Genomic DNA, 27,572 nt, shown 5'->3' on the forward strand with positions numbered 1-27,572 from the left:
GCCGCAGCTGGGTAACCAGCAGGGAAACTGCACTAACTCAACTTTTCTGAGCAAATATCATGGGGAGAGCTTGCTCAGGCAGGTGCCTGGGTGAGAGGGGACCCCCAGAACTGGCAGACACTTGGATCCAGCCCAGCACTGGCATTACAGAGAAAAAGAACCCAGAGAGCAGAGATTGCAGAGAGGCAGACAGTGAGAGAGTGAGAGAAAGTTGAGAGAGAGAGAGAGAGAGAGAGAGAGAGAGAGAGAGAGAGAATCTTCCATCTGCTGTTTGCTCTCCAAAAGGTCCCAATGACCAGGGTTGGGCTGGGGCCTGGAGCCAGGAATTCAGTCCAGGAGGTATAGCAGGAACCAATTACTTGCCATCACCAGCTGTCTCCCAAGGTCTGCATTAGCAGGAATTCAGAGTTGGGCGCTGGAGCTGGGTACTAAACCCAAGTACTCTGAAGGGAGATGCTGGCATATTCATTGGCAGCTTAACCCGCTAGGCCAAACGCCCACCCTGATGCTCTGTTTTATAAATGAGTCAACTGGCACAGGGAAGGTAAGTCACTTAGCCAAAGTCATTCATCAATCGCAATGCTAGGATTGGGCTTGGAACCCCAGATTCTGACAGAGTCCAGATTTCAGTTCTGATCCCAGCTTCACCACTTCCTGGAGTGAATACAGACACTCCATTTTATTCAGACCTTGATTTTCTTATTTGTACAATGGAGATACGTACTTGTCTTTCTAATAATCCAAGGATTTTGTGAGGACCAGTTGAAGCCAAGGATGAGTCAGTAGGCTATAAATGCTGAAAATAAGGGCTGGTGCTGTGGCGTAGCAGGTAAAGCTGCAGCCTGGAGTGCCAGCATCCATTGTGGGCTGTAGTTTGACTCCTGGCTGCTCTACTTCCAATCCAGCTTCCTGATAATATGCCTAAAAGGCAGTAGAAGATGGACCAAGTGCTTGGGCCCCAGCCACCCAAGTAGGAGACCTGGATGAAGCTCCTGGATCCTGGCTTTGGTCTGGCCCAGTCCCAGCCATGCGGCCATTTGGAGAGCAAACCAGCAGATGGACGATTTCTCTCTCTGCCTCTGCCTCTCCCTTCTGTAACTCTGCCTTTCAAATAAATAAATATTTTTTTAAATGCTGAAAATAATTTTAGAGCTGTGCCTGGCAGTGCCGTGTTTGGGACAGAACCCAAGTTTCATTTATGGGGTCCTTCAGTTCAGTCAGGTTCATGCAGTTTTTTTGTTTTTAATATTTATTTTTTATTTATTTGAAAGGCAGAGTTACAGAGAAGAGAGGCAGAGAGACAAGGGTCTCCTATCTGCTGGCTCACTCTCAAAATGGCTGCAACGGCAGGAGCCAGGAGCTTCTTCTGGGTCTCCCACGAGGGTAGAGGGGCCCAAGGACCTCGGGCCATCTTCTACTGCTTTCCTAGGCCATAGTAGAGAGATGGATTGGAAGTAGAGCAGCTGGGACTTGAACCAGTGCTCATATGGGATGCCGGCACTGCAGGCTACAGCTTTACCCACATCACAGTGCTGGCCCAAGGTTCCTGCAGTTCTACAAGTGGAGAGGGCAGGATAGCAGAAGGGTTAATAGCGACCTGGTTTGACTCAGAGGCAGAGGCGATTCAAGAATTTCTAGAAAGGAGGGGCCAGGGGGCTTGCAATGGTGCATTTCATAGTAAGCTCTCTGCTTTTCCTTGGAGGGCCTATTTCCTAGGAGAGACTTGGGTGTTGCTGCTGGAGCCTGTGGGTGGTTAAGGGCCGCAGCTCACTTTTCAGTGGTGGCATCGCTGGCATCTCTCCTCACTCTAGGACCTTAGACTTAACCTTGACCTTGACCTTAGACTTAATTCAAACCACCTGGTGCTGGGTCTGAGGCGGTTACTCAACACTTTTTTTTCCCCAACTATTAACTGTTTCCTTTCAAGTTTACATCCTGTCTCTGAAGGAATAGGGGAAGGGCTGCCTACTGTTGTGGAGCCTGAACCTCCAGGGCCTCCAAGTATTTTGCTTGCTGAGCCAGGAGGGGGAACTGTCTTTGGGTGCAAAGTGGCTTTTGGGGGGAAAGGAAGTAGAAACAATATCAAGAGCCTTAAGTGACTGGCTAGAGTTTTAAATTTATTCTGTAAGCAAGAGAAAATGTATCTCCAAATATTAAACTAAAGATGATTTACTGTATGATTAGTAGTAAGTAGTAAGGAGGAATAATACTAGTGACACAGGGTGAACACTCTTAATCCAATCCCTCTCTGAGCTCCGTGACCTGGAACATAAATTTGGAATAATAGTTCTTTACCTCCTATGGTTTGTTGTGAGGATTAAAGAGATTTCGTACACACACACACACACACACACTTTTAAGAGTTTATGAAAAATGTCAATTTGTTAATGTAGTCACCAGGAGGTCGCAGGAACGGCGGGATGCCTCCGACTTGGAATAGCCCTTTTCTGCTCATATTTATTACTGGTTTTGAACCCCAGACGTATCCTCTTTGGGCAGGGGACAGGTTTGGAGACTCCCCAGAGAATCCAGCCATGCGGAGATGCAGCCCGTTGCTCAGTTTGCACTTGTTTCTGCTGCAGGCTTCGACGAGACGACCCGAGATCCCGAGTTCCAGTGGCTGTGTCGATACAGGTGCGCGGAGCCGGACACCGAGCTGCCCTCGCCGCGCGGTTGGAACTCGAGCCCTGGAACCTGGCCCCGATGTGCGATCATTGGTGGAGGCAGGTATCCATCTCGGAGAGGGCGGTGGGGATTGGAGGAGGCTAGGCCTCCTGCCAGGGGGCGGGCTTCGTTCTGTTTGGGGGCGGAGCTATGGGGCGTACGGACTTGCGATTGGTGGAGGTGGCATGCAGGGGCAAGCCCGTCTGCGGGCGGGGCGGGCGGCGGCATGAAGAGCTTGAGGAAGCAGGCAGGGAAATGTCTGCCGCTGCCCGCTCTCGGGAGCGCGACTCCGCAGGTCCGGCGGGCGGTAGGAAGCGGGGCTGGGGATTTGGGTCTGGGCGGAGGGCCCGGCCTCAGATGGGCAGGGGTTGCGGTTTGGCCAGTGGACACGCGAGGCAAAGACCGCGGTCCTGGCCCTGTGGACGCGGGGACGCTGGGGCTGCAGGTCTGTAGGGATGTTCTCAGGCGGGCATGAGGCCGGAATGGGGGCCCCAGGGACCCGGAGGCTGGACTTTTTGCGAAAGCTTCGTAGCTGGCTCACGGTCGGGCCACCTCTGGGCCCTCAGTCTGTCCCGCTGAGCCTGCTCTTCAGCCCTGTCCGACCGAGTTTGGTGTGGATGCACTCGTAAGACCGCTCCCCGTTGCGTGGGGAGGGGCATAGTTTGGGGTTCTCTGCCAACCTCCATCCCCTGTGGAAGATCGCTCTGTGTGCCGCGCTGGAGGTGGGGGCAGCCCTGACCACCCTGGGCCTGGGGGTCGGGATGCGGTTCCAGGTGAAGCGGAGTAGGTCTTATTCCACCCAGCCCCTGTTGGATCGTGTTGTGCAACACAAAGGCCCATTGTCCAGGAGGAGTTGTCTTTGGGAGAGTGAGAGGCTCAGTGCTGAAATTTGGGTCAGTCCTGTGTGAAGGGATGACCCGCAGACCAGCAGGAACTCCCCCGTGGGCCCTCCCCGCTCCGCCCCTCGCCGTGCCCTAGGGTTTGGCCACTGGCACCCATTTGTCCCCTTCTTTTCAGTCCTTTGCGGGGATGAAGAGGCTGTCGAGGAGCCAGGTGAAGTGTGGCTCAGCCCTCCACTGGCTCTTACAAGGCTTGGGAACGCTGAGGGGCGGGGAGGAGTGGCGTGTTGCACAAGTTTGTGAAAGCAGAGGAAGCCGGGCCAGCCCAGGACTTCCTCAGTGCCGTGCCTTTCCATCCGCAGCCACCGCAAGATGCGGCTGATGCACCTGACGGTGCTGATCAAACACTTTGGGCTTCAAGAGTTCGCTTGAAGAGCCCGTGCTGAGATAACTGTTGCTTCAGTTTCCATGACATTCTGGGCTGTGGTGCAGGGACGGGGGAAAGTTCAAGATGGAGAGCATCTCCTCTCCTTGCCTGGTCACCAGAGGCTGCCGTTATCCTGAGGCTCGGCAGAGGACAAGCCCACTGGCAGCACAGAGAGGTGGGTCCCGTCCTCCCAGCCAGCATCATGGAGCCAGGCTGTAGGAGTCCTCTTAGCAGGGGGATGTCTTCCCTGAGCAGTCAGGTGAGCCTGCTCTGGAGCCAGCTATCTGTGTCTGGCTGAGAAATGTGCAGAAACTAGCCACATGCTGGAGAGGAATGGTTGTCAAGGCTTTGTCTTTTAGGTTAGAAGAATTTGTCCCCATGGTAATACCTATAGTTGGTGGGCTTACAGTATTAGCTGCTAAATTGCCTCTTAAGATTGGTAAGAGTGGCACCAAGCCCTCTTTTCTGTTTGGATCGGCTCTGTTTCCCAAGTGACTGTGACCTCAGAGAAGACACACATCTTCTGCAACAGGTGGGAGAAACTCTTGGGGTCCCCTCTTAGTGCTCCAGCAGATCCACTCTACAGGGGAACAGGTAGTAGATTTGGTTCTTTCTATATGCGTATGATCAAAATATCCACTTCCCAGCAGCCTGGGAGCCAGCCTAAGGCAAAGTCAGCTTTAGAAGGCTACAGGATGGAGGGCTGGTGTGTGGTGCAGCAGCTCAAGCAGCTACTTGCCACATCAGCATCCCTTATTGGAGTGCCCATTCAAGCTGCAGCCACCTGCTCTGATCCGGCTTTCTGTTCAGTGTGCCTGGGAAGATAGCAGCAGATGGCCCAAATACCTGCACTCCTACCATCATGTGGGAGAGCAGGATGGAGTTCCTGGCTCCTGTCTTTGATCTGGCCCAGATCTGGTTGTTGCAGCCGTTTGGGGAGTGAACCAGTGGATAGACGATCTCTCTGTCTCCCTCTCTCTCTCCCTCCCCCCCCCCCACTCACTCTGCCTTTCAAATAAATACATTAACTTTTTTTTTTTTTTTGACAGGCAGAGTGGACAGTGAGAGAGAGAGAGACAGAGAGAAAGGTCTTCCTTTTGCCATTGGTTCACCCTCTAATGGCCGGCGCGGCCTGCGCACCGCGCTGATCCGATGGCAGGAGCCAGGATCCAGGTGCTTTTCCTGGTCTCCCATGGGGTGCAGGGCCCAAGCACCTGGGCCATCCTCCACTGCACTCCCTGGCCATAGCAGAGAGCTGGCCTGGAAGAGGGGCAACCGGGACAGAATCCGGTGCCCCGACCGGGACTAGAACCCGGTGTGCCGGCGCCGGAAGGTGGAGGATTAGCCTATTGAGCCACGGCGCCGGTTCCAGTACATTAACTTTTAAAAGTGCTGCGTTATACATAGCAGGAGAAACAAGGTATCCCCCAGGAATTGGCAGTCTGTCAGAGTGGGGAAGACTGATGCTCCATAAATAGTGGTAAGAGAGCACGGGATTGGTCCAGAGGAACAGTAGTCCTTGCAGGGTAAACCGTGGGCAGTGGCACCTTGAAGGCTTAGGTGTTTGGGGTACAAGGCGAATCTGGTCTTTACTCCTCGCCTTTGCCTTGGTAGAGAAAGGAAAGATCTCACCTGGATGCTTCTCTCCACAATGTCCATTCCTTTCTTTGTCTCTGCCAAATTCAGGAGTGTTAGGGCAAGCTGGGTAGGAATTGGAGAGGCGTGGAATGAAGCCGGTTTTAGACTGGAGTGCGTGTGTTTGGGTTCTGACGGGTGTCCAGGAGCGAGGTTGTGATGTTGAGGTGCGGCATTGCTTCTGGACTGGCAGCCTGTTCCTCTGATGGATTCCCTTGGCCTCTTCAGCGGCTAAGCCCCTGCACTGGCCTTAGACTGGGAGCTGTTGTAGGCGGGAGCTTTTCAGCTTTTTTCTTAATTGCTGTTAACTTTGGGTGGCTTCTTCTTTCCTTAAAAAGAATGGAGTCTTATTTAGGAGCAGCGCCTCCTTATTTCTGTCTAGCAGCTGAAGGTGCTGTTGTCCAGAAAACCCCACTGGGGAGCCTGTGTGGGGCTCAGAGCTCCCCCAAGTCCCGGTGGAAGCCGCTCATCGTGTTTCATTCTGGGAACATGCGAGCACCTGGATCTGAGTTCTGGAGGATTCTCGGCTGTACACTTCTAAAGGAAGCAGCTGCGCAGAAGTCCCACGGGGACTCTTCTGGGCTAGTTTAACACTTGGTAATAGCGAGCAAAATTTGGTCTTTTGAAGTGTCTTCTTTTATTCCATGGTTGATTCAAAGTGAGCCAGCTTTGTAGCATCTCAAATTTAGAATGATAATGTGCTATGAGTAATTTTTCCCCTAGACCCAGAAAGCGGAGCGTTAAAGACTGTCTGCTGTGAAAGGAAATGAATGTTATTTATATATCAGGGTAGCATGAAGGGTAACCTACATTACCAGGGTAGAAACCAGAGAGATTGTTAGAAAAATAGCCCCTGGGTAAGCTCTTTGTCTGTCTCTCCTTTTTTCAACCTGGCTTTATCAGTTTTCTTTCTTTTTTTTTTTTTTTTATTTAATGAACATAAATTTCCAAAGTACAGCTTATGGATTACAATAGGTTCCCCCCTCCATATCAGTTTTCATAAGTAAAACCTGTGTGACCAACAGCTCCCTTTAGCATGGAGAGAATGACTGCTTTTGTGTACTGTGGAGGATAGAGGTCAGATATCACCCATCATTTCTACCTCTGTGGGAAGACCTACAGGCTGCTAAGCAAATTCATTTATTTTGGGTCGCTTTGTCTTTTTAAACAAAAGAGAGGGGCTGGTGCTGTGGCTTAGTAGGTAAAGCCGCCACCTGCAGTGCTGGCATCCCATATGGAGGCCGGTTCGAGACCTGGCTGCTCCATTTTCAATCCAGCTCTCTGCTATGGCCTGGGAAAGCAGTAGAAGATGGCCCAAGCCCTTGGGCCCCTGCACCCGCATAAGAGACCCAGAAGAAGCTCCTGTCTTTGGATCAGCGCAGCTCCAGCTGTTGTGGCCACTTGAGAAGTGAACCAGCAGATGGAAGACCTCTCTCTCTCTCTCTCTCTCTCTCTCTCTCTTTCTCTCTCTGCCTCTCTGTAACTCTGCCTTTCAAATAAATAAAATAACTTAAAAAAAAAAACCAAAGAAACAAGAGAACTGTACTAATTTTTCTTCCTCCTTTTGTTGTTCCCTTCTCTGTTTTCATTCTTTGTCCTACTTAACCTCTGTTTCTAGTACAAGAGAACCTGTAAAGCCTTTTTTCTTCCTTGTGAAAACAGTTTTGGAGTTCTAGAGTGGTTGTCTAGAACAAGAGAGGCAACCCACAGGTGTTCAGGTAGCAGTGGAGCTTTGCACAGAATCATTCTCAGGGACACCCGGATAGTTCAAGAACAGGGAAGTGCCTGTCTCTCTGTCTATCTGAAAGAGTTACAGAGAGAGACAGAGAGAAATCTTCCATCCACTGTGTCACTCCCTAAATGGCTGCAGCAGCTGGGGCTGGGCCAGGCTGAAGCCAGGAGCTTCATCTGGGTCTCCTACATGGGTGGCAGAAGCCCAGGGACTTGGGCCATCTTCTGTTTTTCCAAACACATTAGCAGCTGGATTGGAAGTGGAATAGCTGGGACTTGAACTGTGCCCATGGGATGCCAGCACTGCAAGTGGTGGCTTAACCTACTGTACCACAGCGCTAGCCCCGGCATCAACATTTAGCAGAGTAAGACAACATTCGGGCACATAAAAGCTAGCTGATTTCCATGTCTTTTTTTTGCTGTTTAAAATATGCTGTAACAATCTTACAGACCCTACTGATGGTCCATATAAGAACTGAAGTTAGCAAATAGAAGTGAGAAGAGACTTTTTCTTTTCATTATTGCGCCTTGGCTCTGGAATACATGAGACACGTGTCTCTTGACTTTCCTTGTAGAGTGGGAGTGAAGTTTTGCCTCCTGATGTAAGGAATGCCAAATTATTATTATTATTATTAAAGATTTATTTTTTTGAATGACAGAATTACAGAGAGGTAGAGACAGAGAGAGAGAGAGAGGTCTTTCATCTGCCGGTTTACTCCCCAAATGACTGCAGCAGCCCGAGCTGAGCCCATTCAAAGCCAAGAGCCAGGAGCCTCTTCTGGGTCTCTCATGTGGGTGCAATGACCCAAGGACTTGGGCCATCTTTCTGCTTTTCTCCCAGGTGCACCAGCAGGGAGCTGGATCGGAAGTAGAGCAGCTGGAACAAGAACTGGCACCCATTTAGGATGTCAGCACTGCAAGTGGCAGCTTTAACCAGCACGCCACAGTGCCAGTCCCCAAGTATTATTATTTTTTTTAAAAAAAGAATTGTTTATTTGAAAGGCAGAGCTTCACAGAGAGAGATGGAGATCATCCATCCACTAGTTCCCACCTATTGGCCACAACAGCAGGCATTGGGCCAGGCGGAAACCAAGAGCCCAGAATTCCATTTGGATCTCCCGTGTGGGTGGCAGGGGCCCAAGCAGTCGAGCCATCGTTTGCTGCCTTCCCAGGTACATTAGCAGGAAGCTGGATAGGAAATGGAGAAGCAGGGACTTAAACTAGCACTCTGATATGGAATGCTGGTGTCGTAAGCAAGCAGCTTAACTCACTGCACCGCAACACCGTCCCCATTGAATGCTAAATTATTTAGGGATGCTTTCATTTGGGAAACAGAAATTACAGTGCCCAACTCCAAGAGCTTAGAATCTGGTTGCTCTCTAAAGGGCCTGTTCTAGGATCGTTACTCCTTCCTTCCCTCCAGTTTGTTTTCTCTTAATGGAGTCACTCAAACCTACAGTTATCCTCAACTATTCTCTATCCCCTTACATATATCCATTCTCCCCCCGCCCCAATTTTTTTTAAAGATTTATTTATTTATTTGAAAGGCAGAGTTAGCAAAGGAAGAGGGGCAGAGAGAGAGAGAGAGAGAGAGAGATCTTCGATCCACTAGTTCAGTCCCCAAATGGCTGCAACAGCTGGGGCTGGGCCAGGCAGAAGGCTGGAGCCAGGAACTTTTTCTGGGTCTCCCATGTGGGTTTAGGGGCCCTAGGACTTGGGCCATCTTCTGCTGCTTTCCCAGGCACATTAGCAGGGAGCTGGTGCCCGTAAGGCGTGGCAGGGTCACAGGTGGTGGCTTAGCCCGCTGCACCATAATGCTGGTCCTCACTGCCTTCCCGTCTGCTCTCACTGTGACATCCCTGTCCTTATTGTTAGCATCCTCTTACCTGAATGTTAACCGTGATCTCCTTAACAAACCTTCCTGACCTTAAGTTTCCCTCTCTTTTAGGGATCTCCTTAGAACAGAAGTTCGATCATGTCCTACTGTTTTGTGTGTGGACTTCGATATCACACCACTCCCTGTTGCCTGCAGAATAAAGTTCAAATTCCTTAGTGTGGTGTTCAAGTCCTGCCCAGCCTGGCCTCAGCCCGCCTCTCCTGCCTTCCCCAACACAACTCACCTTCATTTCCTCTTTCTTCAAACTTGACTGCTGCTTAGGATTTCTGGAGAAAGCCTTGTGCTTTTCCACCTCTTTGTTGACTTCCCACTCAACTGCACTTTTGTAATCCTGAACTTGCTGCTCTTTGTCATTTTGCACCCCCTCTCCTTCCCCAGTGGCGGTCGAATGTGTGTCAGGAGGTACTCAAGAACTGTGGTGGGACTGTAGAGCCTCGCGTTGTTTGAATGCTGGCGTGCTCTGTAAGGCGAGCAACAACTTTCCCCTTCCCCTTTGAGCATGCTTTGCACTCCCTCCCTGCCCCTTTCTGGTTTGCTCTCAACCACTTCTCTTTCAGCTTTATCGCCAGACCACAGACCCTATCAGGTAGCACGGAAGGCCCAGCCCACTGAAGGGTAGCCTGGAGGAAAAAGTCGAGTCATTTCTCAGTAGCCCATCACCACTAAGCTGTTGCTGTAAAGCAGTTTCCCTCCTGGGAAGCTTCCTCCTGGGGAGCTGAGCTGGGCAGACTTAGTCCTTGCCACCCCACACGGCGAGGCACAGGTCCAAAGTGCACTTTGAGTCAGGTCTCACAGGTTTGTGGAGTGTGAGATGAGTTTTTAGAGACATCTGTACCCCGTTTCAGATGCCAAAACTGATGGTCCTTATTTGTTTTGTTTTCTTTAAAGCCATAAGATACTAGGAAATTTTAAAAAGAAAGAAAAGAAAACTAAGCATAGTTATTTGACTTTTAAGAAAATAACAGCTGTTTGGGGTGGTGGCCAGGCTGTAATGGGGAAAGTGAATTCTTTCCATTCTTTTTAGTGGCAGGTGCCCTGTGTTAGGAACTTCACTTCCAGAGCTCTGCCCTGGGTACTGCAGAGCGGCAGCCGGGTGCCCTGTGTTAGGGACCTCACTCAGGAGAGCCCTGCCCTGGGTACTACGTAAACACTTAGCTCCACTTTGCCATAAGAGTAAAATCCAAACTCTACTTGGCATTTGACATCTTAAGAGCTTGACTCTACATGTGTTGCTCTTACTGCTCTAATTACTTTACAGTGAATGTTCATTGAGCACTGGATGTGACTCAGTGGGCCTTGGACTTCGCCGTGAAAGTTCTGTAAGAGGGTCTCCATTTTTCACCCGGGGACACTGAGGCTCAGAAAGGGTAGATAGCGTGCTTGTGACACTCACCTGGTCAGTGACAGAGGTGAGGCCAGAACTCAGGCTGTCTGAACCCAGTACTTCAGCCCTAACCCTTGTCTTCCTTTTTATCCCTTAATGCTTTAAAAAATTTTATTTCTACGTATCTATCCTACCTTTTACTTCCTTACGAGTATACCATAATGCCATGTCTTTGTGCTTTTCCTGAAGTTATTTCCTTGACCAGAAATGCTTTCTGAGCCCATCATTTTTCTGATAGGTGGTGCAATGTATTAGTTCAGGGCTTAGACTCTGCACTCAGGTCCCCTGTTGTTGAATACTGGATGTGCCACTGACTACTTACTGTGTGCTCTTGGGCAAATTGTTGGACCTCTCTGTGTTTATTTCCTGGTCTGTGATATGGACATCATACTAGCACGTACCTCACAGAATGGTTGTGAAACTAAAAGATGAAGTAATTAAAACAGCATTCAGCAAGTAGTAAGCCTTAAGTATCTGGTATTAATGTTGTTCATGATAATAGTACGGTCAGCGTCCCCATTAACACAGCCTGACTTGGCTTCAGAGGGTGGGATCTGGATCTGTTTGCCTCCCTTCCTGGCTGGCATGGGTGGCCTTGTCTTAATCTGAGAGCTCTTGGGATGGTCCCCTACTGGTGCACACACAGCATGGTGTCTCTGGCAAGCACTGAATCAACACAGTCTTTCCCATTTGAGCGATCAGGTATTGTGTTCATGTGGCTTCGCAGGTTCTTCTAGTGCACTGGAAAAGGAATGCACTGGCCGATGACCAAGAAGATGATATAGGAGATGCTTGGGAAGGGTGGGACATGGTCTCCACCCAGCAGTGACAGCCACCTACCCACACGAGGCTGCGCTGGTACTTTGGCTTTGTTATCCCTTCTGTCCATAAGATACTTACTCCTGAGAGTTGTAGTACAGTCTCCTTGAGATGTTGCACTTGTGTTTGCAAAAGGGAATGCTATGGGGCCTTTGCATTTTTTTTAAACTATTTATTTGAAAGGCAAATCGACAGAGACAGAGATCTTCCATCTACTGATTTACTCCCCAAATAGCTGCAACAGCCAGGGCTGGGCCAGGCTGAAGCCAGGAGTCTGGAACTCCATTCTGGTTTCTCACATGGGTGGCAGGAGCCCAAGCACTTAGGCCATCTTCTGCTGCTTCTTCAGCTACATTAGCAAGAAGCTGGATCAAAAGTGGAGTAGCTGGGACTCAACCCTGCACTGTACACATGGTGCTGGCATTGCAAGCTGTGGCCTGTTAAAGCTGCGCCACGACACTTGTCCCTGTGGGGACTTGGAATCAAGCAGGTCTGGGGTTTAATGTCAGCTGTGCCATTTATTGGCTCTGTGTCCTGGACATATCTGCTGTCTGCTCTAGGCCTCAATACCCTGATTTGCAAAATGAGGCCAATAATCAGAAACAATGTGGGAAGCACTTAGCATGGTACTTAACTATGAAGGGGTACTTGATAAGTGGTAGTCATTACTTTCAAAGCAGTGAGGGATTAGGAGTGAAGAAGAAGGGGGAAAAGAACAAGCTGTGTACCAGGCATTGTGGTAGCTCTTGATTTTTTTAAGATTATGTTTGTTTATACTTTTGGCTTCTCTGTAAGAATTATCCCCATTTTACAAATGAGGAGACACATTTAGTAATTTGCTTGAGGTTTCATATGAAGTAATGGCAGGAACCAGTAAAATAGCCAAGGCTTTCTCCAGAACACACTAATGTCTATTTACGTGTCCAGAAGATATCCATATCCACAAGAATGCCCTTAGAATTCACAGGAATGACTACTGAGGCCTGGAATGCTTCAGGAAGGAGATAGGCGTTGAGGCTATGCTTTGAAGAAGAGGTGGCCAGAAAAAGTAGAAGGAACTTTGAATGGAGTCAGGAGTGAGTGTGGCGTGCATGGGGAACCTAAATTTTCAGCATGAGTTGTCTCTGGCTGGTAGATCGATGAGAGTGTAAAGCCGATGTGCAAAGGCCTCATATGCTCACTGAACCAGTTTGGACCCCACCTGCAGGGAGTGGTGCAACACTGAAAGTTTTAGAGCAGACAGAGATGAAATCAGTGTTTAACGTGGGCAAGTCCAGAGACTGTGTTGGGTAGGGAGAAGTGGGAGGATTTCTTAGTTGGAGACTCTTGAGGTTACAGGTGATCAGGCATGGCCTAGAGCAAGGCAGTTGGGAGAATGAAGAGGCGCATCGCTGAGTCCCTCTGGGGGTCCAAGCAGCGAGGTGAGTGGATGGCAGGATTGCAGATCTGACTGATGGGAGAATGTTGGTGCTGGTAACAGAGGGGCGAGCTCAGGGGAAAGGCTCAGAGCTGTACCACAGACTTTCCTGGGGCCTGCCTACATGCAGGATATTTTGTAGAAATGCTGAGTAGGTGGTGGAGAGCTGAGTTCCGGCACAGCTGGACAGCACCATTTACAGTGCGCTTCCATGGCTGATGGTTCTCCTTGCACAGGAGGAAGAACAAGGCTCAGATCTTTCCTGTCTAGTATGCTAGCCACCACCCATATGTGCCTATTGACAGTTTATGCAAAAATAAGATTTTATTTGCTATAGCTGTATGTTAGGTTTTACAAGTATGGCTACTGCCTTGGACAGTGCATTTATATAGTACATTTCCATCATCAAAAAAAAGTCTGTTGGGTAACACTGGTTTGGGGAGTGCCTATAAAAACTGGGGGCCTAGAGGAGAAATTGGAGCAAAAGAGACAGAAGGACCAATTGAATTAAGAAATAATGTTGTTGCCTCTTAGATGGGTCTCAAAAGAAATGAGCTATTTTGATTCTTATTTGAATTTCATATTTTAGAAAAGCTCTGACTCTGGGCCAGTGCTGTGGCGCAGCGGGTTAAGCTAACCTGTGTTGCTGGCATCCCACATGGGCACCAGTTCTAGTCCCGGCTGCTCCACTTCCAATCCAGCTCTCTGAGGATGCATCTGGGAAAGCAACAAAAGATGGCTCAAATACTTGGCCCCTGCACCCACATGGGAAACCTGGATGAAGCTCCTAGCTCCAGCATAAACCATCCCTGGCCATTGGGGAAGCCATTTGGGGAGTGAACCAGCAGATGGAATCTCTCTCTCTCTCTCTCTCTCTCTCTCTCTCTCTCTCTAACTCTGCCTTCCAAGTAACATAAATAAGTCTGAAGAGAAAAGAAAAGAAAAGCTCAGCCCCACATCAGTCGTAGGCCTGGCTACAGGACGTTGAAATTGCGTGCTTGCCTCCTCTCTTTGTCTTAAAGCTTTGAAAGGTCTGGTTTGGCTTCTAGAGCATTTTTTGGTGACGTGATGCAAGATAGTCTCACAAGATAGTTTCGAGTTAACCATCAGAAAACCCTCTGCAGTAGATATCATTATCTTTCCTCATTTGAGGAAGTGCAGGCTTAGAGAAGTTAGATAGCTTGTCCAAGGTCACACAGCTATTAAGAGGCAGGGCTAGAAGTACAAAGTAAGTCTTTGACTCTAAAGTCCGTGTGTATGTATTATAGTACAAGAAAATACATTTTATTATAGTTAACGTTGAAAGTACTATACAGGAAAAGAAAAAGAAATATTACACTCAGAAATGACCATTGTTAACAGTTTGGCACATACCCTTCCAGGCTTTCTGTGTCTGCGGTGAATGTCTGTATAAATGTGCAGGTATTCAAAAAGTGTGTGGTGAAATGGAATCAAAAGATAATGCACCTTATCCATGAACTTTTAAAAAAATTTATTTGAACAGCAGAATTATAAAGAGAGGGAGAGAGGGAGAGAAGGAGGGAGGGAGGGAGGGATGGAGGGATCGATCTTTTGATCTTGCATTGCTAGTTCAGTCCCCAAATGGCTACAATGGCCAGGGCTGGGCCAAGCCATAGCAAGGAGCCAGGGACTCCATCCGGGTCTCCCATGTAGGTGCAAGGGCCCAAGGACTTGGGGCATCTTCTGCTGCTTTCCCGGGTACATTAGCAAAACAAACCAAACACACACACACACACACACACAGAGAGAGAGAGAGAGAGAGAGAGAGAGAGAGAGAGATCCCATCTGCTGGTCCATCCCCCAAATGCACACAACAGCCAAGACTGGGCCAGGAGCCCATAATTCCATTGAGGTCTTCCTTGTGAGTAATGGGGCTCAAGTACTTGAGCCGCCATCTGCTGCCTCCCAGGACGTGCATTAGCTGGAGGCTGGACCAGAGGTGGAGGTGGGACTTGATCCCAGCCACTCTGATAGAAGATGTGAGCAGCCCAAGTGGCAGCTGAACCCGTGGCACCCCAACGCCCCTCCCCTTGTTGTGTATTTAGCAAGGCATGTAGGACATATTTTAGTTCTGTAAGCTGTGTAGTGCAGTCCACAGAATTTTCCAGGAAAATAAATACTTTTGCACTTCATGCATCTGGACTGAGCTTCAGCTCTTATGGTTGACCTACTGTATTAGCTAAGTTCCTGCTGGGAAGTGGTTTCAATTGTAGATATGAAAGGTCGTCATCAAGAATGCACCCAGAAATCACATGGAGCTTAGTGCCCCGAGGCATTTACTGTCCACCTGGTGTATGGTATGTTTTATGGCAGGCAGGAGGCGTATCAGGCCCTGCCCCCATGAAGTTTGTAGCCCAGCTAAAGCAGTAAGACAAATGAAAGCAGGCCCAGTTCCAGCTCCATTATGATGGGTGCCTTGGTAGAGGTAAGCACTGCATGTGTGAGAATATAAGGAGAGGGGCACAGAGAGAGCTTGGGAAGGAAGTGACTCCAGGGCTGAGCCTTTTTTTTTTTTTTAGATTTATTTCTTTATTTGAAAGGGAGAGTTACAGAGAGGCAGAGGGGAAGAGAGAGAGAGAGAGAGAGAGAGAGAGAGAGAGAGTGAGTCTTCCATCTGCTGGTTCACTTCCCAGATGGTCGCAACGGCCGGAGCTGCACCTATCCAAAGTCAGCAGCCAGGAGTTTTTTCTGGGTCTCCCATGTGGGTGCAGGGGCCCAAGTACTTGGGCCATCTTCTGCTTTCCCAGGCCATAGCAGAGAGCTGGATCAGAAGTGGAGCAGCTGGGCCTCGAACTGGCGCCCATATGGGATGTTGGCACTGTGGGTGGTGGCTTTACCCACTATGCCTCAGCACCGGCCACAGAGCTGAGTCTTGAAGGATAAATTTGTGGTTCCCCACATAAGGATGGAATTGGGGTGGTTAGGACATACCCAGGATCAGAGGTGGCATAAGAAGCCAACATCTGAGAAGATAAACAGTTTGGGTACAACTAGGTTGGGATAGGAGAAAGGATGTTGGAGTTGGGGAGAAAGTCTGGGACTATCTGTCAAAATCCTTTTATATAGTACTCAGAGGTTTGGGTTTTACTCCAAATGTGGTGTTTGAAGTTATCGAGGGATTTTAAATGCAGGAATGGCCTACTCAGATTTGTGGTTTCTTCTATGTATCGGCAGAATGGGTTGGAGCAGGTGAAAATGGAGAGAGGGAAATCACTAAGGATGCTTTCTAGAAGTATTAAGAAACTGTAGGGCCGGCGCTGTGGCTCACTAGGCTAATCCTCCACCTTGTGGTGCCGGCACACCGGGTTCTAGTACCAGTTGGGGCGCTGGATTCTGTCCCGGTTGCCCCTCTTCCAGGCCAGCTCTCTGCTGTGGCCAGGGAGTGCAATGAAGGATGCCCCAAGTACTTGGGCCCTGCACCCCATGGGAGACCAGGAGAAGCACCTGGCTGCTGCCATCAGATCAGCGCGGTGGCCATTGGAGGGTGAACCAACGGCAAAGGAAGACCTTTCTCTGTCTCTCTCTCTCACTGTCCACTCTGCCTGTCAAAAAAAAAAAAAAAAAAAAAGAAACTATAGAGGCCGGTGCTGTGGCGTAGTGGGTAAAGCTGCCGCCTGCAGTGACGGCATCCAAAGTGGGTGCCGGTTCAAGACCCAGCTGCTCCACTTTCAATCCGGCTCTCTGCTATGGCCTGGGAAGGCAGTAGAAGATGGTCCAAGTCTTTGGGCCCCTGCACCCACGTGGGTCAACTGGGGAGTGAACCAGCAGATGGAAGACCTCTCTTTCTCTCTGCCTGCCTCTCTATAACTCTGCCTTTCAAATAAATACATCAATCAAGAAAGAAAGAAAGAAAGAAGGAAGGAAAGAAAGAATCAGTAGGGAGAAAGGAGAGGGTCAGGTATAAAAATGCTTAGGAGAAAGGATTTGTAGGGCTTGATTACCAAATGTGAAGAAGGAAGAATCCCCAGAAGTCACTCACAAGACTGAAGGACAAAGGATTGGAGGTGTGAGGTTGGAAAAGGGGCAGAGTTTGAGTAGGGGAGCAGCTGAGGAGGTAGCACTGGAAGCTGTGGCCAGAGAGGGAGCCATGGGACTGTGGAATGGTAAGTTTGGTAAAGAGCTGCTGGCAGCCGGCTTCCGTGCCAGATTCTGGGGAAGAGCTTCTGAGAAGACTGTCTTGTGGCTGGAAATCCCCCATCGCGCACCCTGGAGTTTCCATACGCAGAGCGGTGCATGAAGATCATACACTTCTGGCCCCAGTCCAGGGAGAGCCGCCCCGGGAGAGCCTCGACAAGATGCAGGCCTGCAACGTAGTCTTCCCACCAGTGCACTGCCCACCCGTGATGTGAGCTGCATCCGCAGGGAGAAACCGCTTGTTCCCAGGACACGTCCATTCGGTCTGGCTCTAAGGAAGTCCCCAAAGAGACAAAATCCCGAGAGATCCCCTAGGAAGCGGTGACACACAGACGTGGAGTGCTCAATTATGGTTCCTTAGTTTGCAAAGGAGAGGCGCCTTGACGTGTTGTGATGCCCCACAAGATGTTTGTATTAAAGTCACTACTTCACAGATAAAGAAACTAAAACCCAGAGAGAGGAAGTGACTTGTTACACAGGAAGATAACCGCAGAGCTGGCCATCAACTCAAGGTCCCTGACGCTTTGTGTACCTAACATGTTGAGTGCCTACTGTGTACCAGGCCGGGCATCTTGGATAAAAATCATGAAGAGCAAGTTGTACCTGATAGAGTTTACCTTTTAGTGGGAATGGCATTCAATCATAAACACAAGATTTATTATTGTAAGTCTTACAAATATATAGGAGATTTAAGCTCAGGTGGTTTTAGTACTAAGAGGATACATTTTTGGAAAGCAGGGCTGTGGTTCCCAAACCGTGCTGAGGCACCCGGGGCTCTGCAGTGTCACTCATGGGGAAATTTTCAAGGTAAACACGCAGATCTGATGCAACAGCAGCCACACTTCGAGTCTGAGGTTGCTCATAGTTTCAACATGAGATGGTACTGCATTCCTTTTGATGAGATCTTTGCAAAGCTGGGTGGCTCCTGTGATTAAAAACAAGCTGCAGGAAAAGCAGTGTGGAACACTGCGTGTGTGATGCCCAGCCTGATTCCAGGGCTTGTGGAGTCGTATAGGCCACTAGGCACACACTTCCCGCTAGTAACTGTGGGTAAGATGAAATGGAAATATTTTCTTTTCATTTATGTGTATTTTTTCAAATGGCTACTATGTTGATAGAACTTAAATACTCATTCATTTACGTGGCCGTACCACTTAGGGAGAATTGTCAGATATTTCTTTTGGTCTAGCAGTGCCTTGAGTAAAAGTCGGGCACAGTGAACCGTGGAAGTTTAGGGGCCTCCGGAGTGAGGGCAGAGCATGGTGTGGGGTCTTTGGTGTGGGAAGGGATGGATTCCTGAGAGTTCTGACATTGGAGCAGAGGCCTGGATGAAATGGAGGGAGGGATGTGGAGATCTGGGGAGAAAGCATTTCAGGCAGAGGGGCTGGTGGGAACAAAGGCCCGGAGCCAGGAGTGAGCTTGGTGTGCTCTAGGGACACAAGGAGGGAACAAGGTGAGTCAGTAAGTGAGGTGGGGTGCGGTAAGCGAGCTTTGGAGGCGTCGGGCCAGGTTAGGTAGGGACTTGCCTGCTTTATTTAGGAGTTGGATTTGATTTCATGTATGGTGGAAATCTGTTTCAAAATTTTAAGCAGGGAAGCTACTTCATCTGATATACTGTTGTACTTTTTTTCCCAAGTGTTCATTCCAGCTTCTATATGTAGGAGTGTAGACATACAAGCACAAAAAGCAGGAAGGTGCTGTTGTAGTCTCTGTGAGAACTTCTGGATATGAGTATATATATATATGTGTGTGTGTGTGTGTGTGTGTGTGTGTATATATATATATATTTTTTTTTTTTTTCTTTGTAAAGCAGAGAGACAGAAATTTTCCATCTGCTGACCGGTTCATTCCCCAAATGCCTGTAACATCCAGGGCTGGCCTAGGCTGAAGCTAGGAGCCAGGAACTTGATCTGTGCCTCTAGTGTGGGCAGCAGGGACCTAATTTACCTGAGCCATTACCTGACACCTCCCAGGTTGTGCATTAGTAAGAAGCTAGAGTTGGTTGCCAAACCAGGACTCAAACCTAGGCACACAGATATTGGACGTGAGCATCTTGAATGATTTTTTTAAAGACTTATTTGTTTATTTGAAAGTCAGAGTTACACAGAGAGAGGAGAGGCGCGGAGAGAGAGAGAAGAAAGAGAGAGAAAGAGAGAGGTCTTCTATCCGCTCGTTATGGCTGGAGCTGTGCCGATCCGAAGCCAGGAGCTTCCTCGGGGTCTTCTCGTGGATGCAGAGGCCCAAGGACTTGGGCCATCTTCTACTGCTTTCCCAGGCCATAGCAGAGAGCTGGGTCGGAAGTGGAGCAGCTGGGACTCAAACCAGTGCCCATATAGGATGCCGGCACTGCAGGCAGTGGCTTTATCCACTACGCCACAGTGCTGACCCCTCGAATGATGTTGTAACCACTGTGCCAAGTGTCTGCTCATGGATATATATGTGTATTTTTAAAGACTTATTTAAAGGCAGAGTGACAGAGATCTTCCATCTGCTGATTCACTCCCCAGATGCCTGTGATGGTTGAGGCTGGACCAGGAACTCCACGCAGGTCTTCCACATGGGTGACAGGGGCCCAGGTACTTGGGGCCATCTTCCGCTGCCTTCCTGGGTGCATTAGCAGGGAGCTGAATCAGAAGCAGAGCAGCTGGGACTCAAACTGCCACACCAATATGGGATTTGGAGTCGCAGGCAACAGCTTAACCCAATTTGCCACAATGCTAGTCCCTGTAGGTGTATTTCTGAAAGTAGAATTTGCCTGAATTGCTAATGAGTTAGATATGGGTGTGAGCAGGAAAAAAGGAGTCACTGGTCAGTACTAGGATTTAAAAAAAATTTTTTTTAAAGATTTATTTGTTTATTTGAAAGATTAGCAGAGAAAGAGATCTTCCATATTCTGATTCACTCCCCAAATGACCTGCAACAGTCGGGGCTGGGCCAGAGTGAAGCCAGGAGCCAGTAGGTTCTTCCAGGTCTCCGACATGGGTAGTAGGGACCAAAGCACTTGGGCCATTTTCCTCTGTTTTCCCCAGGTGCATTGGCAGGGAACTGGATCAGAAGTGGAACATGGCGCCACGCCTCACTAGGCTAATCCTCTGCCTAGCGGCGCCAGCACACCAGGTTCTATCCGGTCGGGGCGCCGGATTCTGTCCCAGTTGCCCCTCTCCCAGTCCAGCTCTCCGCTGTGGCCCGGGAAGGCAGTGGAGGATGGCCCAAGTGCTTGGGCCCTATACCCCATGGGAGACCAGGAGAAGCACCTGGATCCTGGCTTCAGATCAGTGCGGTGCACCAGCCGCAGCGGCCATTGGAGGGTGAACCAATGGTAAAGGAAGACCTTTCTCTCTCTCTCTCACTGTCCGCTCTGCCTGTCAAAAAAAAAAAAAAAAAAAAAAAAAAAAAAAAAAAAAAAGAAGTGGAACAGCCAGGACTTGAACAGGTATTCATATGGAATGCTAGCATCATAGGTAGTAGCTTTACCCACTATGCCACAATGCTGGCCCCAGATTTTAAAATTTTAATTGATTGAATTATTGAAATATTGAGTTGAAAGGCAGAGAGAAGGAGAGACAGAGATGGAGTGAGATCTTCCATCCACTGATTCATTCCCCAAATGCTTGCAGTAATCAGGGCTGGGCTAGGCTGAATCTGGGAGCCATGAACTCTGTGTCACTAGCATGGGTGTGAGGCACCTAACTACTTGAGCCATTACTTGCTGCCTTACAGTGTGTGCATTAGTGGGAAGCTGGAATTGAGAGCCAAATCAAAACTCAAACTCAGGTACACAGATATGGGATGTGAATATCCTAAGTGATGTCTTTTTTTTAAAGATTAATTTACTTATTTGAAAGTTAGAGTTACACAGAGAGGAAAGGCAGAGAGAGAGAGAGAGAGAGAGAGAGAGAGAGAAAAGAGAGAGAGGTCTTCCATCCACTGGTTCACTCCTCAATTGCCTGCAATGGCCAGAGCCGGGAGCCAAGAGCTTCTTCTGGGTCTCCCATGCAGGTGCAGGGGCCCAAGCACCTGGGCCATCTTCCACTGCTCTCCCAAGCCATAGCAGAAAGCTGGATCAGAAGTAGAGTAGCTGGTGCCCCTATGGGATGCAGACACTATAGGCAGTGGCCACAGCCCAAATAATGTCTTAACCACTGTACCAGATGCCTTCCAATAGGTATATTTTTGAAGGTACAACTTACGAAATTGCTAATGAGTTAGATGTGGTATGAACAGGAAAAAGAAGAGTCTTAGATGAATCCTGAGATTTAAAAAAAATTAATCTATTTCAAAGAATGAGATTTTCCATCTACTGGTTTATTCCACAAATGCCTGCAACAGCCAGAGCTGGGCCAAGCTGACGCCAGGAGTCAGGGACTATCTCCAGGTTTTTCACATGGGTGGCAGGGACCCAAAGACTTGAGCTGTCATTTTTACCTCTCAGGGTGCACATTAACAGGAAGCTGGAGTTGGGAGCAGAGCTGGTACCTAAACCCAGGCACTTATGTGCACGTCCTCAAGGAGTATCTTTTTTTAAGATTTATTTTTATTTATTTGAAAGGCAGAGTTACAGAGAGAGAAAGAGAAAGATCTATCTGCTAGTTTACTTCCCAAATGGCTGCAAGGGCCAGGGCTGAACCAGGTTGAAGCCAGGAGCCTGGAACTCCACCTGGGTCTCCCAGTGTGAATACAGGGGCCCAAGCACTTGGGCCATCTCCCGTTGCTTTCCCAGGCACGTTAGCAGGGAGCTAGATCAGAAGTGGAGCAACTGGGACTTGAACAGTGCTCATATGGGATGCCAGCATCGTAGGCAATGGTTTAACCCTCTACTCCACAACATTGGCCTCCTAATTTAGATTTACAGAAAAGATAGCACAGAGAATCCCCATATAGCCTGTATCTGGTTTCCCCTATTTTTTCTTTTTCTTTTCCTTTTTTTTTTTATTATTTTTTTTGGACAGGCAGAGTGGACAGTGAGAGAGAGAGAGAAAGATCTTCCTTTACCGTTGGTTCACACCCCAATGGCCGCTCCAGTGGCGTGCTGCGGCCGGCGCACTGCGCTGATCTGAAGCCAGGAGCTAGGTGCTTCTCCTGGTCTCCCATATGGGTGCAGGGGCCCAAGGCCTTGGGCCATCTTCTACTGCTTTCCCAGGCCATAGCAGAAAGCTGGATCAAAAGTGGAGCAGCTGGGTCTCGAACTGGCACCCATATGGGATGCTGGCACTTCAGGCCAGAGCGTTAATCCACTGTGCCACAGCACTGGCCCTGGAAATATATGTGTGTTACTTACTGTGTGTTTATATGCATATCTTCAATCGTGCATATTTCTGTGTGTAACTATGTCTATATTAAGCAAAACGTGAATTCATTCTGTTATCTCCAACTAGTCCATTCTAGCTTCCTCCCCTTGTTGATCTGGAACCTCCCACTCCAGGAGTAGGAAACCTGGCTTTCACCATCTGCTGTCCATGTCCTCAGTGGTTCAGTATATAATGTGGTTTCAGCTGTGCCCCCATGGAGGCAGCAGTATCAGCTAGAGCACCGTGTTTACAGTCCCATGTGCCTTTAATTTTACAGACACTAATCATTTCTAGTTACTTAGGTAAGCATTTTCCCTCATCACTATATTTTTTACTCATCAACCCCTTAGTGAGGTTGCTATACATTCATGATAGAGTTAGATTCCTTTTTAAAATTTTTAAAATTTATTTGGGGGTGGAGAGAGCAAGTGACAGTTCACATAAACACTCCCATCCACTGGGTCACTCCCCAAGTCCCCAGGAGCCAAGAACTCAATCCCTGTTTCCCACGTGGGTGGCAGAAACCCTTCTACAGGTACTATCGGATGCTGCCTCCCAGGGTGTGCGTGAACAGGAAGCTAGAACCAGAAGTGATGCTGGGACTTAGCTGTTGCTGGTATTTAGGGGAGTAAACTAGATGGAAGATCTCTGTCTCTGTAGGCCTGTCTCTGCCTTCCAAATAAATTTAAAAAGCCCCCTGTGCTTCATCTATTAAAGTTCACCCCCAGCCCCAGGATTCCTGGCAACCACTGATGTGTGCACAGTCTCATAGTTTTGCCTTATCCAGGATATTGTATAGTTGGACTCATATATTATGTAGCCTTTTTTTCTACGTTCACTTAGCAATATGCATTTATGGTCCAGATCTCTTTGTGGTTTTATAACTCATTCCTTTTTATTGCTGAATAATATCTCATTATAAGTATGTACTGTAGTTCGTCCATCCATTCACCTATTGAAATACATCTTGGTGGCTTCCAGTTTTTGGCAATGATAAACAGAGTTGTTATAAACATTTGTGTGCGGGTTGTTATGTGGACGTAAATTTTCAGTGTAATAAATACTTAGGAATGTGATAACTGGCTCATATGGTAAGACTGTTTAGCTTTGTAAGAAACTGCCAGGCTGATTTAATTAGCTGTGCCATTTTCCATCCTTAAAATCAAGAGTAAGGGTTACTATTGTTCTCTGTTCTTGTCAGAGTTAATATCATCAGTTTTTTTTTTTTTTTTTAACTTCAGCCATTCTAAAGCTGTCCCAGTATGCCATTTAGTAACTCAAATACCTTAATTCTCTAAGCTTTATAGCCCAGTGAGAGTAAAGCAAGAACGGTAGAATCCGGTAGGGGATTTGGTTTCCAAAAATAATTACTAAGTTACCATGGTGTTGAAGTACTATAAGAGGAACCTATTCTAGGTCTCCCTATTCTTGTTGGAAGACAATGGGAAGATTACCTCAAACTTGAGCTTGGATATTATGTATTTATATAAGGGATTCAGGTCCACCTAGTATTTTCTATTGAATTATCGAATGACTGCACTGCTTGTAATGTGCTGGGGTAGTATGCTCAGTGAGGAGGACACAGTGGTGAGTATATCAGAAATAGTCTGGTCCTCAACCTTTTTTTTTTTTTTTTTTAAGATTTATTTATTTATTTGAAAGTCAGAGTTACACCGAGAGAGGAGGAGAGGCAGAGAGAGAGAGAGAGAAGTCTTCCATCTGCTGATTCACTCCCCAATTGGCCACAAGTCGGAGCTGTGCCAATCCAAAGGCAGGAGCCAGGAGCTTCTTCTGGGTCTCCCACGCAGGTGCAGGGGTCCAAGGACTTGGGCCATCTTCCACTGCTTTCCCAGACCATAGCGGAGAGCTAGATCAGAAGTGGAGCAGCTGAGTTTCGAACCAGAACCCATATGGGATGCTGACACTGCGGGCGGTGGCTTTACCCACTATGCCACAGTGCAGGCCCCCTGGTCCTCAACCTTAAAGTCCAGCAGGGGAGAAGAAACAGTTACAATACTTAGCAACCAAGGCTGTGGAGGGGAAGTACAGGGAACTGTGGGAACAAAGTCTACGAGGGGTGCCTCTAAGGTGTGGCCTGCAGAAGGGACTGGCTAACTACGGTCCATAGGCCAATTCCAGTCCGCCACTTGCTTTTGTAGCTCATGAGCTAAGAATAGTCATTACATTTTTTAATGCTTGAAAAGACTCAAAAGAGGACAATCTTTTGTGATGTGAAAATTATATGACATTCAAATTTCAGGCCCCATAAATAAAATTTCATGGGAATGCAGCCGTGTTCATGGCTCCTTTGCCCTGTGATGGCAGACTTGGACCCCTGGCCACAGAATGGGTAGGAGTCAGCCACCTGGAGCAGGGTGAGGAGGGCAGAAGTCGGTTTCCGCTGGGGCCTTTCTGTTGCTGCAGTCATTTAAATGTTCTTAGAGCAAGGAGATGGGTGCCAGGGGACTGTGGTGAGTGACGGGGCTGGCGAGGGGCAGGATCCACACTGGGAGAGCCTTGGCAGCGTAGAAAGGAACTTGAGGACTCTCAGAAGTTTACAGTGACACAATCAGATTTACTTTTTCAAAATTCCTACGGCCACAGTATAGAAATTGGGTTGGAGAGTGTGAAACAAGAAACAAGAAAAGAGATGAAATAAGTTGAGACTTTTTTTTTTTTTTTAATTTTCACTTTATTTGTAACACAGAGAGAGACAGAGATCTTCTCTCCAATGCTTGGCTTCTCAAATGCCTACTATAGCCAGGACTGGGCCAGGCTGAAGCCAGGAGCTCCGAATTCCATTTGGGTCTCCCACATAGGTGTCAGGATCTCAAGAACTTGAACCATCATCTGCTGCCTCCCAGCATGTGTGTTAGTAGAAAGCTGGATCAGAAGCAGAGTAGCTGGGACTTGAACCAATATGGGATGTGGGTGTCCCAACTGGCAATTTAAGCTACTGAGCTGAAAGTCTACCCCTAGCTGAGGTTTTTGAAGTCATTAAGAGATGCTGGGGGCCAGCACTGTGGCATAGCAGGTAAAGCCACTGCCTGCAGTGCTGGCATCCCATATGGGCACCAGTTCTAGTCCTGGCTGCTCCATTTCCGATCCAGCTCTCTGCTATGGCCTGGAAAAGCAGTGGAAGATGGCCCAAGTCCTTGGGCCCCTTGCACCCATATGGGAGACCACATGGCTCCTGGCTTTGGATGGGCGCAGCTCTGGCCATTGCGGCCATCTAGGGGAGTGAACCAGCAGATGGAAATCTCTCTCTCTCTCTTCCCCTCTGCCTCTCTGTGACGCTGCCTTTCAAATAAGTAAATAAATCTTAAAAGAGAGAGAGAGAGAGAGAGAGAGAGAGAGAGAGAGAGAGAGAGATGCTGGTAACCTATACTAATGCAGTGACATTGGGGTCACTTGGGAAGCAAAATTAAAAGAACTTGCTGTCTTAGTACATTCAGACTATTGCAACAAAATACCATGGCCTGGGTAGCTAATAAAGAATGATTATTTTCGAATTGGCATTGTGGAATAGCGGATTAAGCTGCCTCCTGCAACGCTAGCAACCCATATGGGTGCCAGTTTGAGACCTGGCTGTTCCACTTCCCATTATGCTCCCTGTTAATGTGCCTAGAAAAACAGCAGAAGATGGACTTGTACCAACTTGGGAGGCCCGAATGAAGCTCCTGGCTTCAGTGTGACCCAGCCCTGGCTGTTGCAGTCATTTAGGGAATGAACCAGGAAAGGGAGGATCTCTCTCTCTCTCTCTGTGCCTCTCCTTTCTCTCTCTCTCTCTCTCTAACTCTAACTCTAACTCTAACTCTAACTCTAACTCTGCCTTTCAAATAACTAAATAAATCTTTAAGGAAAAACAAAGTTTATTTCTCACAGTTTTGAAGCCTGGGTTGTCCAAGGTCAAGGTGCTGGCTGATTCGGCCTCTGGTGAGGACCACCTTCTAGTGAAGCCATCTTCCTTCTTTTCACAGAGGGCTGTCTTTTATGTACCCGTATGATGAAAGGGGAACTGCCCTTCATAAGGGCACTCATCCCATTCACCTCTGAATACATCACCTTAGGAGTTAAGATTTCAGTGTATGAATTTGGTAGGGGCAGGGGGGTAAATATTCAGCCCCTTGCACTTGATTGGTTGGAGGCACTGAGGTACAATTACTTTCACAATTCAAACTATTGTGTGTGGTGGTGGGGGATTGCAAGTTTGTTTCTGCTTCAGGTGAGTGCATAGTTGAAAATCTGTTTAGTGATCCTCTTCAGGGCCCATTCCTCAGTGGCTTTTCACACCTTCAGCACCTCTTCCTGTAACCTGTGTTTCAAAGTTGCATCTCTCTGTGGCCTCTTCATGTTGTTTCCTGTCAACAAGAGAGTTTTTTTTTTTTTTAAAGATTAATTTATTTGAAAGGCAGAGTTATGGAGAAAGAGAGAGAGGTCTTCCATTCACTGGTTCACTCCCCAAATGGCCGCAACAGCTGGAGCTGCACCAATCTGAAGCCAGGAGCTTCTTCCAGGTCTGCCATGTGGGTGCAGGGGCCCAAGCACTGGGGCCATCTTCTACTGCTTTCCCAGGTGCATTAGCAGGGAGCTGGATCAGGACTGGGGCAGCTGAGACTCAAACTGGCAGCCATATGGGATGCCAGGGTCAGGCAGCAACTTTACCTGTTACTCTGCAACACCAGCCCTGAGCCCCAACCGTCGGCTTTTAAGGAGCAAAGATGTAGTCAGCAGATTACTTTCCCTTCCAGGTTTATCTGTGTCACAACTTCCCCAGAATTTTTTGTTGTTGTTGCCAGTCCTTGGGCTCTTTGATTTTCAAGGAATTTCTTGACCATGACAGGCCCTTCTTATTCCCTGGAGCCCTCAGACCCTTTCCAATTTAGAACTTTGACCCTTGCCTTTTCCTGTTGGAAGTCGAAGTCTCACTTGCAGAAGATGGTTAACGAGACCCTTGTCTTATTTCATAATATGTTGTGTGACCTGTAAAGTGCTTCCTCGCCAGCTAATTTGATCTCTGCGGGAACCCTGTTAGGAAGGCGGGATGGGTCAAATTCCTGAGACTGAGAGAGGTTAGAGGGCTTGCTCCGAGTCACAGCAGTAAGTGATAAAGTGGCTGATAGGACTTAGGTTTTCAAATTTCCAACTTTTACCGACTAGCTAGGACAGTTATGTTTTCCTCCGTAAAGACATCCGACAGGATTCTTTTTCCCCACTCTGTGCTCTGTGAGCCTTCACTCAGGCACCAGCTTAAGCCTGCCCTATGCTTTCAAGCAATACGTGGACTACCAGTAATTCCTAGGCTACCATTTGAAA

The 27,572-nt window shown here is 48.3% G+C and overlaps 1 protein-coding gene across 37 annotated transcripts in view; it reads left to right on the top strand.

The window, feature by feature from the left end:
- INPP5B (inositol polyphosphate-5-phosphatase B) overlaps window positions 1-27,572 on the top strand; it is a 65,553-nt gene that overhangs the window by 8,403 nt on the left and 29,578 nt on the right. For 13 of the 37 annotated variants that reach the window (XR_016237404.1, XR_016210177.1, XR_016210180.1 and 10 more), the window contains one exon: window positions 2,583-2,723. Coding sequence is in view for 11 of the 37 variants with exons in the window: in XM_089337441.1 (XP_089193567.1) it covers window positions 2,583-2,723 (141 nt within the window). In the remaining 26 variants the exon portion in view is untranslated. Of the gene's footprint in view, window positions 1-2,582; window positions 2,728-2,807; window positions 2,972-3,865; window positions 4,106-12,739; window positions 12,818-27,572 lie in introns of those variants that run through there. The other 24 variants (XM_089337453.1, XM_089299100.1, XM_089337452.1 and 21 more) reach the window with 15 other exon arrangements.

This window comes from Oryctolagus cuniculus, chromosome 7 (genome assembly GCF_051225735.1).
Source record: "Oryctolagus cuniculus isolate XC-2025 breed Fujian yellow rabbit chromosome 7, ASM5122573v1, whole genome shotgun sequence".
In the NCBI taxonomy this organism is placed as follows: Eukaryota; Metazoa; Chordata; class Mammalia; order Lagomorpha; family Leporidae; genus Oryctolagus; species Oryctolagus cuniculus.